This window comes from Xenopus laevis, chromosome 2L (assembly GCF_017654675.1).
Source record: "Xenopus laevis strain J_2021 chromosome 2L, Xenopus_laevis_v10.1, whole genome shotgun sequence".
Lineage (NCBI taxonomy): Eukaryota > Metazoa > Chordata > Amphibia > Anura > Pipidae > Xenopus > Xenopus laevis.
The window spans coordinates 54,965,124-54,982,380 of NC_054373.1; the positions used below are offsets into that span (position 1 = coordinate 54,965,124).

General features: G+C 41.5%; 1 protein-coding gene across 2 annotated transcripts in view; it reads left to right on the plus strand.

The window, feature by feature from the left end:
• Positions 1-17,257, plus strand: part of cry4.L (cryptochrome 4 L homeolog) — a 30,886-nt gene that overhangs the window by 4,062 nt on the left and 9,567 nt on the right. The window contains exons 1-5 of one of the 2 annotated variants that reach the window (XM_018245285.2): positions 154-349; positions 3,720-4,151; positions 5,416-5,532; positions 8,068-8,218; positions 16,143-16,283. In XM_018245285.2, the coding sequence (XP_018100774.1) occupies positions 3,739-4,151; positions 5,416-5,532; positions 8,068-8,218; positions 16,143-16,283 (822 nt within the window). In that variant the 5' untranslated portion in view covers positions 154-349; positions 3,720-3,738. Of the gene's footprint in view, positions 1-153; positions 350-3,719; positions 4,152-5,415; positions 5,533-8,067; positions 8,219-16,142; positions 16,284-17,257 lie in introns of those variants that run through there. The other variant, XM_018245284.2, reaches the window with a different exon arrangement.

Below are 17,257 nucleotides of genomic sequence, written 5' to 3' on the forward strand. Positions count from 1 at the left end.
TGAGTACAGCCCCATTGACAATAATTCAGTGCGTCGATTCCTGTGCTCCCCTGAGGCTGATTGGGGGAAAGCACAACGCAGGGGAGCGCACAAACAAACGCCCCAAGAGCCCTTATTCTGTGTATTCCTCAGTGCAGCTGCTGTGGACAGGCTGAAGGATTATCACAGGGGAGGGGTGTGGGAAGGACGCTCCTCCCATGGTGTCCACTCTGCTCAGGGGGAGGGTTTAGAATTCCTCCATGCTCAGAGGCACATTGCTTGCATTATAGCTATAGGTTGTGACTTCCTTCTTGGCAATGGCGGACGGCTACTTTTGAGGTGGGACTTTATGTTTAGTGAGAGACTTGAGGTAAGTAGTGATCGCTGACTACGTTTCAGTTGCAGCATTTCTATACACACACTTATAGAGTTCTTTCATTGCAGCTTCCAGTGAATACATGATGGGCTTTTGTGAGAATCCTCTTTCACTGTGTGACTTACTTCAGGGTTTGTTGACAGATCTGTGTATGTGGGTCAGTAAGAGGAGCTCAGCTGGGCCCTGCTGCAAAGGAAAGTCTCCCCAGCCCACATAGAAACACGTTCATGTTAAACTGGTGTCTGCTGGACTCCTGGTAGTACATAGAGTGTCTGAATAACAGACACAGACAGGTTTAAAGGGGTTGTTCACCTTTACATTAACTTTTAGTATGCTGTTAATTAAGTAATTAAAAAACTATACACAGATAAAATGAAGGCTACTTGAAAAGTTGTTTCAAATCAGCCATTGTTTGACATACTAAAACTTAAATTGAATGTGAACCAACCATTTTAAGTAATGGTTCAGGGATGGCAGCTAATTCAATGCCAGAGAGAGTGCTCCCACAGCCCCACAGTGCAGTTGTATTAGTGAGCTTCTTGTGCAGTGTATGTAGGACATTTTGTGCCCCCTGACAAAATGTGCTAATGGGTCAGTGCCCACTTAGTAAGCAGAGTAGTAGCTACACTGGAGGGGAGAGAGTCTGAGAGAAAGTAGTGCATGTATTTAGGGTGTCAGGGGCTTGTTGCTGCTGGAACCCTATTTCTAGCGGTATCTCTGGCTGCTCTGGTACTTCTAGTCTTGGCACACAGACAAAAGAGGTTGTGTAGACTGGCAGGAGAGTGCCCATCCCAGCACAGAGGAGGAGGCTGCACAACAGGAGTGTTAGTAACGTACTGCCAGGTGCTAGGAGGGAGCACAGGGCATTCCTGTCTTGGTGCTGTTAGCGAAAGGAAAGAACTAGATTAGTGTGTCTTGGTGGGGGGGTTTGTGTGCAGCAATTACTGGGCTTAAGGGAGTATGGAGCTGCAGCTATTTATAGATCAGATAAAGTGTAATTAATTTATACTTTAGGACTAGTGTAGAAATGGGTTAATTGTAAGGCAAATGTCTTCACAGAACTGATTTTGTTATGTTTAGGAGCACAGATGCATAGTTTTTCCATTCAATTTTATATCACGTACATGTGCTGCAGGGCTGTTCTCTTCCCCTGAATACTGTGTAGTGTGTACAGCTGGCGTTGCCTGCAGCAGGAATTTGACCTGATTTGTTATCAGTCATGCAATATATGTAGTTTATATGCCTGCAACCCTGTCGGTGCTGGCCTCACTATTGGGTGGGTTCAGCTGAGTAACCCAAGGGGTGAAAAGTGTATTAAACTGGGGTATGTATCAATTATGAAAGTACACAATCTGTACTGGCTGATCTGGTCAACTTTACTGCAAACATACAAAAGATGGAAATGATCAAGGCAAATTCCCTGGTGCCAGGGTTTAGTAATCATTAGTAATCATTTTTGTGCAGTTGCATATATTTTCAAACACAGGGTTTTAGTTACAAATTTATGATCATAAAATTGCTAAGCCAACACACCATACCACATTAAGGTAAACCCTATATGTTAATAACTATTTACATTTGTTCATATTTTTGATCAGGTGTAAGACTACTATTAAGGTGGTAGTCTGCCTGTGTGTCCCCTACTCTGGCTGCCCTACTCTGTCTGTGTGTGCCATATTCTGCCTGTGTGTCTTAAACTCTGTCTGCCCTACTCTGCCCTACTTTTATATATAAAAATATGGACCAGTGGTGTAACGATGTGTATATTGCACCCAACATGCCCACCCATTTGCATGTGCAACATAGATTCTCAGCAAACGGCAATGGGGGGAACGCTCATTTATTGGGAGTAAAGCGGCTACGGAGGAAACTGTCCCCGTAGTCCGGCCCCCTCTCCCCAAGCCCCACCCAGTGACCTTGAGATCTGTTTCCTCCATTGTTACATCACAACCATAGACAACAAGTCATGCTGTAATCATGTTTTCACATGCAGCTTTTATACAGATTTCCAAGTCCCTAAAGAACACAATCTTTCTTTGTTCAGTAGTAAGAGCAGTAATGTGACTATGAAGTGTAGCTTCTGTTCTTTCTTAGCGTTGGGCGAGTCTGCAAGATGCTCTGTGTTGGCAGCTTGGATTTCAGTGGTGCTGTAAATTAAAACGTTGACCTGTTTAGGACTCTAGCATCTCTGTGACAGCTTATCTCACATAGTGATTAACTATCTGAGCTGAGCTGAGGTAGAGCACAAAAGAAACAAGAAAGCAGCTGACACTTTCCACAGTACCCTATTTATGCTTCTGCTTTGTTCTGAGAAGTAGGACAGTAATTTTTTTCCAACTATAGCCTTCTCATTAAGAGTAATATATATTCACTTGAATGTTATACTGACAAATTCTCAGCAGTGGTTATGACTGTGTTGGTATCAAGCTAGTTTAAAGTTAACCTGCTTCTTATAATCATGGTTGGCCTAATTTTTATAGATTGTAAACTCTAATGACCAGGTGCCTCTTTAGCAACTATATATGTATATAATCTGCATGGCTTGTTTCTTTATGTGTATAATATGCCACTTTATAGAGGGTGTGTTACGTGGTGGGAAAATTAAAATTCGGGGAGTCTAACCTCCATGTGTAAAAAAAGGCACTAAGTTTGCCCAGGAGCAGTAACCCATAGCAACTAATCAGATGGTTGCTTTTAAGCAGGTAACCAGTAAATGCTGCCTTCTGATCATACTGGGCTGGTGACACGGGAATAACATTTATGGGTGCTGCCCCCTGCCCCGATTGCGGCCTCAAAAAGAATAAGGTATGCATGGTGGAGGGGGTTGCGAAGGGGCTACCCGGGAAGGTGAAGAGGGGGCTTGCAGCTGGGGGCCCCTGAGGTGGCAGCCCCGGTGGGCCCTGGAGCTCCCAGTCTGACTCTGGTAATACAAATGTAAAGTACAACTGACAGCAACTGTATATGTTTAGCAACTTATATGTAGGATTTATATTTAATTTCTTTTTTAAAATTTCTGTGAATTGGGGCTGGCATTTTAGCTCCCTGTCAATAAAATTAGTTAAATTTCATCCACAGAATTCCACAATTCAATTCCGCAATCCACACACATATTGGATTGTCTGCTTTCCAGCACTTGCGTTTTTTACACAGGTGAAGGAAAGCAGATCCACTTCCATACTTTCGCTCCTGCAGCTCCATAAGCAGGCCCGGCGTTGAGCTGTGTGGAATAACATGGAGCATATATCAGTTTGGAAATGCAAAGGTGTTTTAGTATTTGAAAGATGTGTTTTTCTTTGATTCTTGGAAACTACTGGTTTTACCTTTGGTTTTGAAGAAGAGGTTTATTCACTTATATGTTTTACAGATTCAGAAGCTGTTCCACCATGCCTCATCGGACAATACACATTTTTCGCAAAGGCCTTCGACTTCATGATAACCCAACATTGGTAGCAGCACTTGAGACATCAGATATCATATATCCAGTATACATCCTTGATAAAAATTTTATGACTTCATCCTCTGTTATTGGATCCAAACGCTGGAATTTCCTCTTACAGTCCATTGAAGACTTGCATTGTAACCTTCAGAAATTAAACTCCTGCCTTTTTGTTATCCAAGGAGATTATCAAAGTGTTTTGCGTGAACATGTTCAGAAGTGGCATATTACACAGGTCACATTTGACCTTGAGATTGAACCTTATTATAAGGGAATGGATGAAAGAATTAGAGCAATGGGCCAAGAGCTGGGATTCGATGTTGTCTCAAAGGTTGCACACACACTGTATGATGTTAAAAGGTGAGTACGTTGGTATTCATACCAAAATAATCATATATATGAGTGAATGCTGGTTACTGGTAACAGAAGGAGTAATTTATTCCTAGTATATGAGATAACACTAGCTCTAGGCTAATTGTTCTAATTTATCTCAAAGCTTATTGTCTGGACCTGCTTGGTCCAGAAGCAGGTCAGGTTATTGCTGCTCGAGTTCAGTGGTTACATTTCAGCTGTTTTTTTTTGTTACACATCAGGGCGCTGCTAAACACAAGTGGCAAAATGCCTGGAATTGATGTGTGTGCCATTTCCCTTAAAGCAGCAGCTCCAAATCCTATCAACTAACCAATCGCACAGCAGATATGTGGAAACACTTTGGATAGGAACCACATCAACACACAGTTGCAGCGTTCACCTTATGGGATTTTCAAACCTGTCTGGTCAATATGGGTTGGACAGGTTGAGGTTCACAAAAATGTATCACATATGCACACAGAAAAAAATGTTTACCTTGTGCATTTTTTTTAATGTTTATCACTTAGAGTACATTCCCTAATTAGAGCACTATCCTGTTGTTGCGGAGTTACATACATCTGTAACTGCTGTTCAGTTGCTGACTAAATTTATCAGGTACTGCCTAATGGTCATATGACCTTTACATTACATGTCACATGATTCAATACTCCGTGAGTAAGGAAAAGTGCTATTTCCTTTTATAGCTCAATGCAGAAAGTTTCCACGGGAGCAGAGGACGCTAGGTTTGCCCTCTATTAGGGGTGTAACTGCTATGTGAAGGGTCATTTACAAACGCCAATGCAGAGTGATGTTTTGGACACAATTTGCCATGTTTTATACCCATAAAGCAGCATTTTTGGCCTTAATTTTAGCGTAATGGGTCGAAATGGACGTAAATGGGTGTAGGTTGTGCCTGTGGACATTGCACTACTACAAAACGTGAGTTCAAATGTAGCTTGCAAGGATATTGACACAATTCTCTGTGGCAACCCTGGACCGACTACTTGGTTCAGAGTTGAGGCAGCCACTGGGCTCCCCAGAATGAAACCTTAAATTGTGTACAAAGAGCTTTATAAACACACATTGGTATTCATTGTATTTAGCACAATTCTGCAGCAATATTTGAAGGTATAGTGTCCCTTTAGCCATTTAACTATTTCCCAATGCAAGCACGGCAATACTGTTTTTAGAATTTAAGCAAATGGCTGTAAAATGTGTACCAAAAACTTTAATGTGCATGAGTATTTTTTTTTTTAACTGTTGTTTTTTTCAGTATTTTAGCACTGAATTATGGGAAACCTCCCTTAACATACAAAAACTTTCTACGTGTACTGTCTGTACTTGGAGATCCTGATAAACCTGCTCGACAAATAACTTTAGAAGATTTCATGTAAGTTTTCAATTTAAAAACAGTGAAAATGAAAATAAAACCTTTAAGGGGACCTGTCACCCTAGGAAATGATTCCAAACCCTATTTTCTGATGTCAGTGGAGCAAAATAAACTTTATTTACACAATTTAAATATTGTTTCTTTTAGTCTTGGAATTCACATCAGGCAGGAAGGTGCTATATTTTGTGCACACCGTTATTAAGGCAAGCCTTGCATCATGCCAAAACAGGGGACTTGATGCACATGCCAGTTCACTTGCTGGCAGTTTTTAGACCAGCCAGAGAAGCACCTGAATGTGCCAGGGAGCCATAATCTGTAAATTGTAACAGTTGGGTATTGTGCAGCATGTAAACAAGTTGCAGCAAAAGTAATGTAATACATGATGGCACTGTATTCTAAGTTATGTAGCAACTAAAATACTTTGTCAGTATAAGACTTCTACCAGGCACTATAAATGATTACATAACTAAAAAAGCTTACAACAAAGAGAAGTAAACCCACCTTCCTTCCACACACCTAACCAATTATAGACTGAACAAGTGCTTAGTGCAATAAAAACATTTTTAAATCATAAATATATTACTAGCATGGAACTTCGTTATAAACAAAGTTAATCACATGCTTATGCCTCTGATTGATTGCTTATGAGAACATTTAAGATGCTAAGTGCTATTTCAATGTATAAAGCAAATCATTAATTGGATTAATCAACCACGGATCAACCACCATTAAGTTAATAAATTTAAAGTGCTAGTGCCACAAACTAATTGCAACCACAGATTGCCAATGTGCAATCAAAGTAAAGGTGGCCATACACAGACCGATAAAAGTTGCTGACAGACTGAGTCGGCAGTTTATTGGCCCATGTATGGGGCCCCCCCGACGGGCTTCCACGATCGAGATCTGTCCGAAAGTCGGCCAGATCTCGATCGGATTGGACTAAAAATCCCGTCGGATCGCGGCCGCATCTGTTCGTTGATGCGGTCCTGCGATCCGACCGCCTGTTCCAGTTCGTTAGGATCCGATTGATGGGCCCTAGGGCCCACGATCGGATCAGCCCGATATTGCCTACCTCAAGATGGGCTTATCAGAGAGAGATCCACTCATTTGGCGACATCGCCAAATGAGCGGATCTCTCCATGCATGGCCACCTTAAGTTAGAATTGGCTGTCTGGTGTAGGAAGTGAATTAATAAACCATTTATAATATACAGACCAAAACCAGCATTTGAGAAATAAAAGCAGGAAAATGAAAATTAGTTAAGAGGTGGAGAAGTCCCGAGAATCTACTGCCTGGTTGTATTTTCTAGGCTCTGCGACCCCACACGGGGAGAAAATAGGACCCTGGGGACTGTGGTCTTAAGTCTACCTTACTATCTTTGAAGGAGAGCTGAACTTCCCCATAAAACCACAAATCCCACAGAGTCTTAAAGTAAAAGATTAAAGAGATACAAATGCGGTCAAAAAAAACATTAAAATATCCAAAATTAGAAAAGATTATTAAAAGCAATTTTTGGAATCCAATCCAATTGCTAAAATGCTAGCAGTTTGCCAATGCGTGCTTCGCCTTTGGCTTTATCAAGGCAAAGCCTTTGATATTTTAATCTTTTTTTTAACCGCATTTGTATCTCTTTAATCTCTTTTACTATAAGGCTCTGTGGGATTTTTTTATTTTCACACCGAACTGTTTTAACTATATAAGCCCAATGGTGCAGTATAACCACACTTTGCACCCCAGCATGACACCTTCTTGTTTCACAGTCTTCAGTAGTGCTTTGTCTCCCTATTTGAAATGGGAACTCTGCTGCTTCCTTAGTGTTTTCCTTTCCTCTCCCCCAGCACTCCATTCTCTTCTCTAAAGATGCTGTATTGCCCAAGCCCAATGCAGATCCCCTCTGCTTCTCAGTCAATCCATAATGCTCCACTACCCCCTTCCTTGACTCTCTTTTTCTTTCTATGTTTTCTCCTATCGTGCAGTTGCCACTCCACTGCCTGGGTTCCATCACTCCACCCCATGCTGAATTCTTGTTTCAAACTTTTGTCCCATCATTGCATTCTCTGCAACACAGGGAAAAGTTGTAGTGAGAGAACCCTACGAATTGTCACCATCAGTTTGGTTATATTGCAAAGAGTATTTATCTTATTCCAAGGCTTCTTAAATTAAAATAGCTTAGCTATCTTACAAAGTAATAAAAAAGTAGACTCACCAACATTGCAAAAGTATATTATACATACATTATAGTATGTAAATTATAAGTACATTACAGTGAAACCTCAATTTTACATCCCCTGATTTTAAGTATTCCTTCATTTTATATTGTTATTTTGTGGTCCCGCCAATATATATGTCAAAATTACTTTCCCTAATCATGCATTTTCCTGGATTTGACCATTTTTTCTTGTCCCTTTAAAAATGCTAAATTTCTACTGTATATCCTGTCCTGTATTTATTTGTCTTAAATCTGTGGTTGGAGGATTTGTGTGTATAATTAATATTTCATTCAAATATTTCATTTCTTCTCATTTTATCATTCAGAAAGTGCACAACCCCTACTGAGTTTGCAGCCGAAGAATACTACAGAATTCCCAAACCAGAAGATCTGGGTATATGTAGAGACTGTGCACCTAACTGGAAAGGTGGAGAATCTGAAGCGCTCTGTAGACTGGAACAGCACCTGGAAAAGCAGGTACAACATTTCATTTGGGACCAGTTTATGACCACCCCAAAACAATGTATTTTTCCATATCTACAAGATAGTACAACCTCACTAACAACTGTGTATGGTTAGGAGACTCATTTTGCAAATGGCATAAATGGAAAGCATTTTGTTTACCATATACATAACTTTTTAATGATTCAAAGAAACTGATGTTTCAAAGGCAACAGAAAAATAAAAGGGGGTAAAAAAGCTCAACTGCAAGGATTTTTAACCAGTAGGGTTCCTCCTCAGCAGCATCAACCAGATGGCTTTGGATGCTCCTGGTTAGTGATTGAAATAGGGAAACCTACAAGTAGGTGTGATGTGGCCTTAAGGTATGGAGATCCCAATTACGGAAAGATCCCTTATAAGGAACCCCCCCCCCAAAAAAAACACATCTTAAAGGGGTGGTTCACTTTTGAGTTAATTCTTAGTATGATATGCGCATCACCGATGTGTGCGTCATTCCTACCCCAACTCACAACAATAACTCGCTGCTTGTTCTGCTGATTCCCACCTTAAATCTGCTCCGGTTGTCCTGCTGCAACCCCTAGGCCCGGGCCTTGCCACAAATCCGGGCCTGCATATAATTTAATAAACAAACGTATATATAAATGTATATGTATGTACATATATATAAAAAAGGGGGGGAAAAGGGAAAAAAGGGGGGGAAAGGGAAAAAAAGGGGGGAGGAAATAAGGAATTGGATGTCAAGAGTGTATCTTCTATCAACCTCAGAGTATGTTGTAAGTTGGGAATCATTGTTTTTCTTATTTTTGTTTTGCATAAATCAATATAGATATGCCATGTCATACTTGGTACTTAGGTATTCTCGTTTCCAACTTAAGGATCCAAAATGCCTCTCTTAGGTTAATGGAACATATTTGATCCCCTCCTCTAAATGGTTTCCTCACGTGTTCAATAACTTTAACGTCCAAGTCCTGGATGTCTCTCGGGGAGCATAAGGCAAAGTGTTTCCCCACCGGGGACCCCTCATCTTTTTTCTCAATATGCTCCCTTATCCTTCTTTTTAAAGGAAAACCAAAATGAACACTTAAGCAACAGAAAGTTTATATCATATTAAGTGGCATATTAAAGAATCTTAAACTGGAATATATATTTAAGTAAATATTGTCCTTTTACATCTCTTGCCTTGAACCACCATTTTGTGATACTGCCTCAGAGATCACCTGACCAGATACAATACTACAATTCTTACTGTAACAGGAAGAAGTGTGGAAGCAAAATAGAGAATTTTACTTACCTACTTGACGTAAATTCCTTTTCTTCTAGTCCCGACATGTCAGTACACATGGGGCATTGCCCCTCCCAGACCTGGAGGTAGGACCTATAACATAGCCAATCAAAATGAATCATGACCTATAAGACCACATGACTTCCTCCTCACCACAGTTATACTTTTGCCATAGCAGTACAGTAACCAAAATAAATAATTGGGATGGGAAACCCTGTACTGACATGTCGGGACTAGAAGAAAAGGAATTTACGTCAAGTAGGTAAGTAAAATTCTCTATTTCTTCTACGTCCCTCCATGTCAGTACACATGGGATCTACCAAGCCATGCACCGAAAACAAGGGGTGGGAATAACCAACATAATGCAAAAACCAAACTGATGCTAAGGAGGCCCTGAGAAAAGGCCAGCATCACATCCATCCAACAGGGGAGCTGATAAAATGTATATCTCCTGAAAAGGGTAGATAAAAGGCACAAGAACAACATGTCCTAGGACATGGTAAACGATTAACAAGAGCTACAAAATCAACCACAAAATTACAGAGACCGGTACTTGAGGATCAAGCATTGCAGATTAAGAATAACCATATTCTGTTTAAAAAGGTTCCCTCAGTGACTAGAGGGATACCTGCAAAATGGTTATCTGACAAAACCCCACCTGGGGAAGAACAAAAATCCTGCAACTGTTAAAACAAAAGGTGCCCTAGGACACAACCAGAATGATGGCAATAGCCATCTCAGAACTAAAACACCCTAGAAACCACCAGGAAATCAATCAGACCAGAAACTAAACACAACTTGAATGCATCTATCTCCAGTGCTGGAGAAATACACGATCCTCAGCAATAGCAAGTGGCCCTAAAAAGACTTGGCCCACATTAGCCTGGTCCTGCATCTTAATGGAAGCAGCTCAAACCAGTGCTGACCGGAGTCACCTCTACACCAGAGATCAGTCCAAGATCCACTAACTCCATGCTAATAATACCTAATGAAGACTTAACTAAATGAACACCAACTCTGGGTTATCATAAATCAGCATATCATTGTAACCATTGTAGAGCCATGCTGGTACAGCTCAGTAGCTCCACCAACCACCAAATCTAAACTGGGTATACAACAGCACAAGGATAAGCTGCTGAACCAACCAATGTGACTTAAAGCCATCTACCAGTAAGCTATGCTGTTGCCCCAGCCAACTGCTACACAAGCAAGCAATGGGACCCAAGCCAATTACAGTTCTAGAAAACACCCACAAAAGCCGAGGCCACTACAGCTCAAGCTGCACAATGCTACAGTTTATGCAAAAACTGAACCAAACCTGTGACCATACATAGAAGCTACTGAACCAGCCAACAGCTGGGATCACAATCCAAAATCAGGCATGCCAGAAGCTTAAAGCCTACAAAAACTGGTACCAACCAGCAATGATGCACAATCCACTGGCAGAGAGCCAGCCACCATACATGCAACCAGTGGTGGACCAGCCAGCTATTATGTATTCCAACATAGATGTGCAAGGCCATTTTCACACTAGCAGGCCAAGATGCCCGTCAGCTGTGTGCAAAAAACCAGAGTGGAATTCGAATACACAAGCAATAGTAAATAAGCCAGCTATTGTGAATGCCACCCTTAGGGACAAGGTAACCAACTGCACTGGCACCTGACACAAAAGTCAATTTCCATACATGCAACAACGGAGCACGTCAGTTGTTGAACTTGCAAAACCCTGGTCCAAAAGCCAGCCTTATTGATAATAAGCAGTGGCATACAAGACCAAAAACAATGCATGTAAGGCAGAAGAAAAGGTTAGCTGTAAGCCAACATATGACCAACATCAGCTGCTGAATACCAATCAGCAATAAAATCAGCTATGGGCTGTGAAACTCAGAGCAAACACCAGCTGATGGTACAACCCATGCTAGATCCATCCAAATAGTCAATCATGCCTACTGCTGGTGTAACCAGAACCATACCTGAAAGGAGTGCAGACAAGACAAAACCAATGGCTGTTGTCCTGCCAAGGATTGCCGCAAGGCAAACAGACATGCCCACCAAGGGCCACAGCAAGAATAGTAAACCATGCCTATCAGCCGCCACAGCCTGGCTGGTGACCTATGCGCCATAGGTCACAGCCAAGACTGGCAGCCACAAGCCCACAAGGACTATAATAAAAACTAGCGGCCACCTTAGCCAGGGGCCACAGAAAAGGCCAACAGCCCAAGAACCCTGGTAAAAGGCAAGCAAGCACCTAAGTTAAGGGCCATGAAAACAGGCCCGCAGCCATAATAACCCAGGTAAAAGGACAACCAAACAAATGTGCCAAGGGTAAAAGACCACATGAGCCAAAGGCTCATGCAACAGGCCAGCAGAACAAGAGCCCTTGTAAAAGGCCAGCAGACCCAGGAGCCGAGGACCATGGTAAAAAGCCATGGACCAAAACAAGGGCTCTAACCCAAGCCAAGGGCCATAATGAAAGCCAGAGGCCACACAAACTCAGCTCCCTGGCGAGATGCCCGAGGCCACACAAAGGGCCATAGACTACAAGCATGTTAAGGTGCCAATAGACATAACAGTAAGTGCCCTTTAATCTACCAACAATTAAAGAAGGGAAACCTACAGTCACAAAAACCCAGTAGATGTAGTATAACTACAACTGAGCTCCCAACAAAAGCCACCAGATGGGAATAGAATATCTAAGAGAAAGCCTACATCACACAAAAAGACACCATATAACTCGGAACACTGCCTGTTAAGTGTGGAAACATCATAGGAAAAAATGGGGCACAATGCTGCTACAGCAGAACAAACCCCTAGCCGGTCCTGGAAATACCAGGTGTAATAAGAGCACACTTGCCTACTGTGTCTGCGCAGAGAACTCGGGCTCACAAACCTAAGACCTCAGATGACAACTATACAAGAAGTCAGAAGAATAAAGGCACCTAACCAGATAATATGCGCTAGACAGTAGGAATAATCCAGACAGATCCTTGGTGGCAGACTGCTTCTAAGGAGCAGACTCAGGGGCGTAACTAAAGAGGAAGCAGACCCTGCGGCTGCAGGTGGGCCCAAAAGGTATAGGGACCCATGAGGCCCAAATAAAGAGCAATTTCAATACGTATTGGTAAAAAAGCACAACCTCTGGATATGTTAGGGGCCCTAAAATGAATTTGCTGTGGGGCCCAATGACATCAGGTTACAGCACTGAGCAGACTCAATGTAAGGAAGGAAGGGGCTACCATACTGCTTCAGCAGTGCAAGCCTCCAGCCAACCCTGCAAGCACCCAGTGTAATAAAAGGCAAATATAACCTCTGTGTCTGCACAGAGGACAATAGAAACAACAGTAGCAAACTGAGGAGTATCTGCACATTACCTGATAGCAATGAAAAGTCCGCAGGTTGGAAACTTCAGCTAGAACTCGGGTAGGTTTCAGCTGAGGGACATAATTAGCTTATTAACATGCAGACTTAGTACCTTGTGTAACTGCATTTTGCACAGAGGACTCCAGCTCACAACATACGACTTCATATAATATAAGAAGGAACACAGGCAGCTTACCAGATAGCTCAGACTTGTCAGCAGGAATATCCAGTCCAGTGGAAAACTGCTTGTTAAGAGCAGACTCATAAGAAAGGAAGGAGGTGCCATACTGCTTGAGCACATGAGCCAATATAACCACTGTGTCAGCCAAGAGGATGCAGGTTCACCCATACAAAACTTAAAATATTAAACAGCAATAGCAAAGGGGCCAAAGGAACACCTGCACCTTATCAGATAGTGACTAGTTAGCTTGATGGAAAGTCCAGCCAAAGCCCTGATAGCTTTCAGCTGAGGGACATATTAAGCATATTAACATGCAGACTTCCCAGTGAAATTAATGTTTCAAATACACAATGGATACTGAGAAATCAAAATCTCTGGATTCAGGTACCACACTGCTTAGGCAGAGGGATTCACCAGCCAGTACTTAAAGTGTAGCAAGAGCCAATACTGTATTTTCCACAGAGGACGCCAGCTCACATAAGACTTCAGATAATACAAGAAGTCAGGGGAACACAGGCACCTTACCAGATAGCTCAGGCTTGTCAGCAGGAATATCCAGTCCGGGGGAACACTGCTTGTTAAGAGCAGACTCATAAGAAGGAAGGAGGTGCCATATTGCTTGATCAGTGCAACCTCTAGCCCTTCCTGGAGGTGCCTTAGTAACATGAGCCAATATAACTTCTGTGTCTGCACAGAGGATGCAGGTTCACCCATACAAGGCTTAAAATATTAAACAGCAATAGCAACGGGGCAAAGGCACACCTGCACCTTATCAGAGTGGCTAATTAGCTGGATGGAAACTCCAGCCAAAGCCCCAATAGCTCTCAGCTGAGGGACATAATTAGCCAATTAGCATGCAGACTTCCCAGTGCACTACACACAGTAGATAATGAAGAATCATACTCACCAGCTTCAGGCAGTTATAACTAGCCCATATGCATACCCACGGCCCTTTTGCAGAAGTTCTGTAGAGTTCTGTAAAGTCTCACATAACTCAAAAGAAAAAGGGAGTCCAAAAAGCTCACAGGTAACAATGTGGGAAGCCCACACCTGTGTCTGTTCCCAAAAAAGCACTAGATTGAATCTTGTGCCTCGCTGGGCATATAGCAGGGGGGCTGTTTTAGCACAGGGCTAGGACCATGGGTATGCCCACACCTGCACTTCTTCCCAATAAGCGATAATTTACAGATTATGCGTTTTGAGGCATCAGGTAAATTCTTATCCATTACCTGGGAATCATCCCTCTGTGTCCACACAAAGGTAAAAAATAAGCAAAAATAAATAAATAAATAAATAAAAATACAGAAGAAAAAACAAAAGGCTCACAGGTAATAATGTGGGAAGCCAACAACTGTGTCTCTTCCCAAAAAGCACTAGATTGAATCTTGTGCCTCGCTGGGCATATAGCAGGGGGGCTATTTTAGCACAGGGCTAGGACCATGGCTATGCCCACACCTGCATTTCTTCCCAATAAGCGATAATTTACAGATTATGCGTCTTGAGGCATCAGGTAAAATCTTCTCCATTACCTGGGAATCATCCCTCTGTGTCTACACAGAGGTAAAAAATAAATAAATAAACAAAAAGAAAATACAAAAGAAAAACAAAAAACAAAAACTGTGTTTGATTTCTCTCAAAATTCAACAAAAAATAAAAAGTGAGGAGGGAGATCCTACCTCCCTGTCCAGTAGGACAAAAAATAACTGTGGTGAGGAGGAAGTCATGTGGTCTTATAGGTCATGATTCATTTTGATTGGCTATGTTATAGGTCCTACCTCCAGGTCTGGGAGGGGCAATGCCCCATGTGTACTGACATGGAGGGACGTAGAAGAAAGACAGAACCCTGTCTGTTAATTGGCTCATTTGACCTAACAAGTATAGTTTGCTTGGTATGTTTGTGTGCTCAGTGAATCATACGATTCCAGGGGGCGGCCCTTACTTTTTAAAATGGCAATTTTTTATTTATGATTACCCAATGTCACATATTACTAGAAAAGTATATTATTATGAAAATGGTTTATTTACATGAAGCAGGGGTTTACATGTGAGCTGTTTTATGCAATATCTTTTTATAGAGTATTGTAGAAACCAACATTTTTAATAATTGCAGCTAGGTATATTATCACAGTTCATGCATTATAGTGCAGCCCTGTGGAGTCATTATCTCCTGCTTTCATTCTTCTGTGGACATGGTCATTGTGAACTATGATGAATGTACTGGGTCGGACTGGGACACTGGGAAAAAAACGGTCTCTGCAAAAACACAGTACATGTGCACGTGCTTGCGCGCGCGCGCAGGGGGAAGGTTGCTGGACGGGGGCCCTGAGGGAGAAGCCCCAGTGGGCCCTGGGCCCCCCAGTCCAACTCAGTGAATGTAGAAATCTATTTCACTAACTGACGCTATTTTAATGAGATTTTCTTGAATTATTTGCAATTGCAAAGCACTTTTAAGTGAATTGGCTATTACTGGTAATAATATTGACAGCCAGATATATTAACCCTTTAAGTGCCAGCAGAATTTCCCATTTCATTTGCACTCTGTGCCAGCTGTTTTTGAACATTTTGTGCTCTCTCACTTTTCATTTTCTGGGGGGGGGGATTTTTCATTTACCTGGGAAAATGTATACATTGGGGGTTTTTTTCAGGAGAACCTGAGCTTTCTAAATATGCCTGAGTATTACAATTACTATTTTTCATGAAATTGGGATTTCTACCAGAAAAATATTTTATTTTATGCACAATAATTCAACTGATTTGGAAAGCCTCAAGTGTCTCGAACATGCCAATACCAGATATGAATAGTTTTATGAAGATTTCTGACTTCTATAGATAGATAGATAGATAGATAGATAGATAGATAGATAGATAGATAGATAGATAGATAGATAGATAGATTTCTGACTCCCAGCAGTAGATAACTGAATTTTCAAACCACCACCCGGTATATGGTGTATTTTACATTCCAAAGCCAAAAATTCCTGGAACAGTAGGTTTACAACAGGAAACCATATATTTTAAAAAATAGACATTCTGCTGAATCTAACTATATTAACTTAACTATATATTTATATTGTGTTACTAAGCATTGCTCAGTGTTACCTTTTCTTTTTATTTAGGGTTGGGTTGCTAACTTTCAAAAGCCACAAACCGTTCCGAATTCTCTTCTGCCAAGCACAACCGGTTTAAGTCCCTACTTCAGTTTTGGATGTTTATCCGCCAGAGTGTTTTATCACAGATTGTCCAACATTTATGCCCAGGTATATATTTTTTGCTCCTCTGTGTCTTAAATCCCTAAAAATACAGTTTTGAAAAATAAGATTTTAATATATTTTTCTTCATAAAATGTCTTGAAGGTCAATTAATGATACAGAATTCAGAAGATCCAACAGGTGATAAAAAAGTTATTCCTGTAGGTGTTTGGGGACACACGGGACCTCATTTACTGGGAAAATTTTCACCTGGCCTTAAAAACATAGCAACCAGTGATTATCTTTTGTCAGACAGCTGCAGATCGATTAAAGCAAATATTTGATTGGTTGCATGTTTCATTGCACAGGTGCAAACTAGCCCAGTGTTGTTAAATACTTTTTTTGACCACGTAAACCATGCTGCTCTCAATATGGGAAGTGACTGACATGGGCAATCAAAAATCTCTCTTGCTTCCTTTTCAAATAATTGGGAAAAGCCCTGCCCAAGGTAATTTTCTCTTCGCCTTTCCTAAATGAACCAATGGCAATTTATATGCTATAGCAGGGATCCCCAACCTTTTGAAGCCATGAGCAACATTCAGAAGTGAAAGGAGTTGGAGAGCAACACAAGCATGAGTGTGGGGTGCCAAATAAGTGCTGTGATTGGCCATTTGGTAGCCTCTATAAGGACTGGCAACCTACACGGAGACTTTGTAAGGCAGTACATCTGGTTTTTATACAACCAAAACTTGTTTCCAAGCCTGGAATTCAAAAATAAGCTCCTGCTTTGAGGCCACTGGGAGCAACATCCAAGGGGTTGGAGAGCAACATGTTGCTCACAAGCTACTGGTTGGGAATCACTGTGCTATAGACTGGGCAACTCAACTTGAACGGATGCAATTGTGGGGTGTTTTTTCCACCACAGTCACCAGTCATTGCCTACTTTAATGACTTTTTCTTCCATGCGTCAGCAGCTTTCGTTTGGGTGCATTTAGCCAACCAGAACATTTATTAGTAACAATGCAGATGTTAACTGCTATCTC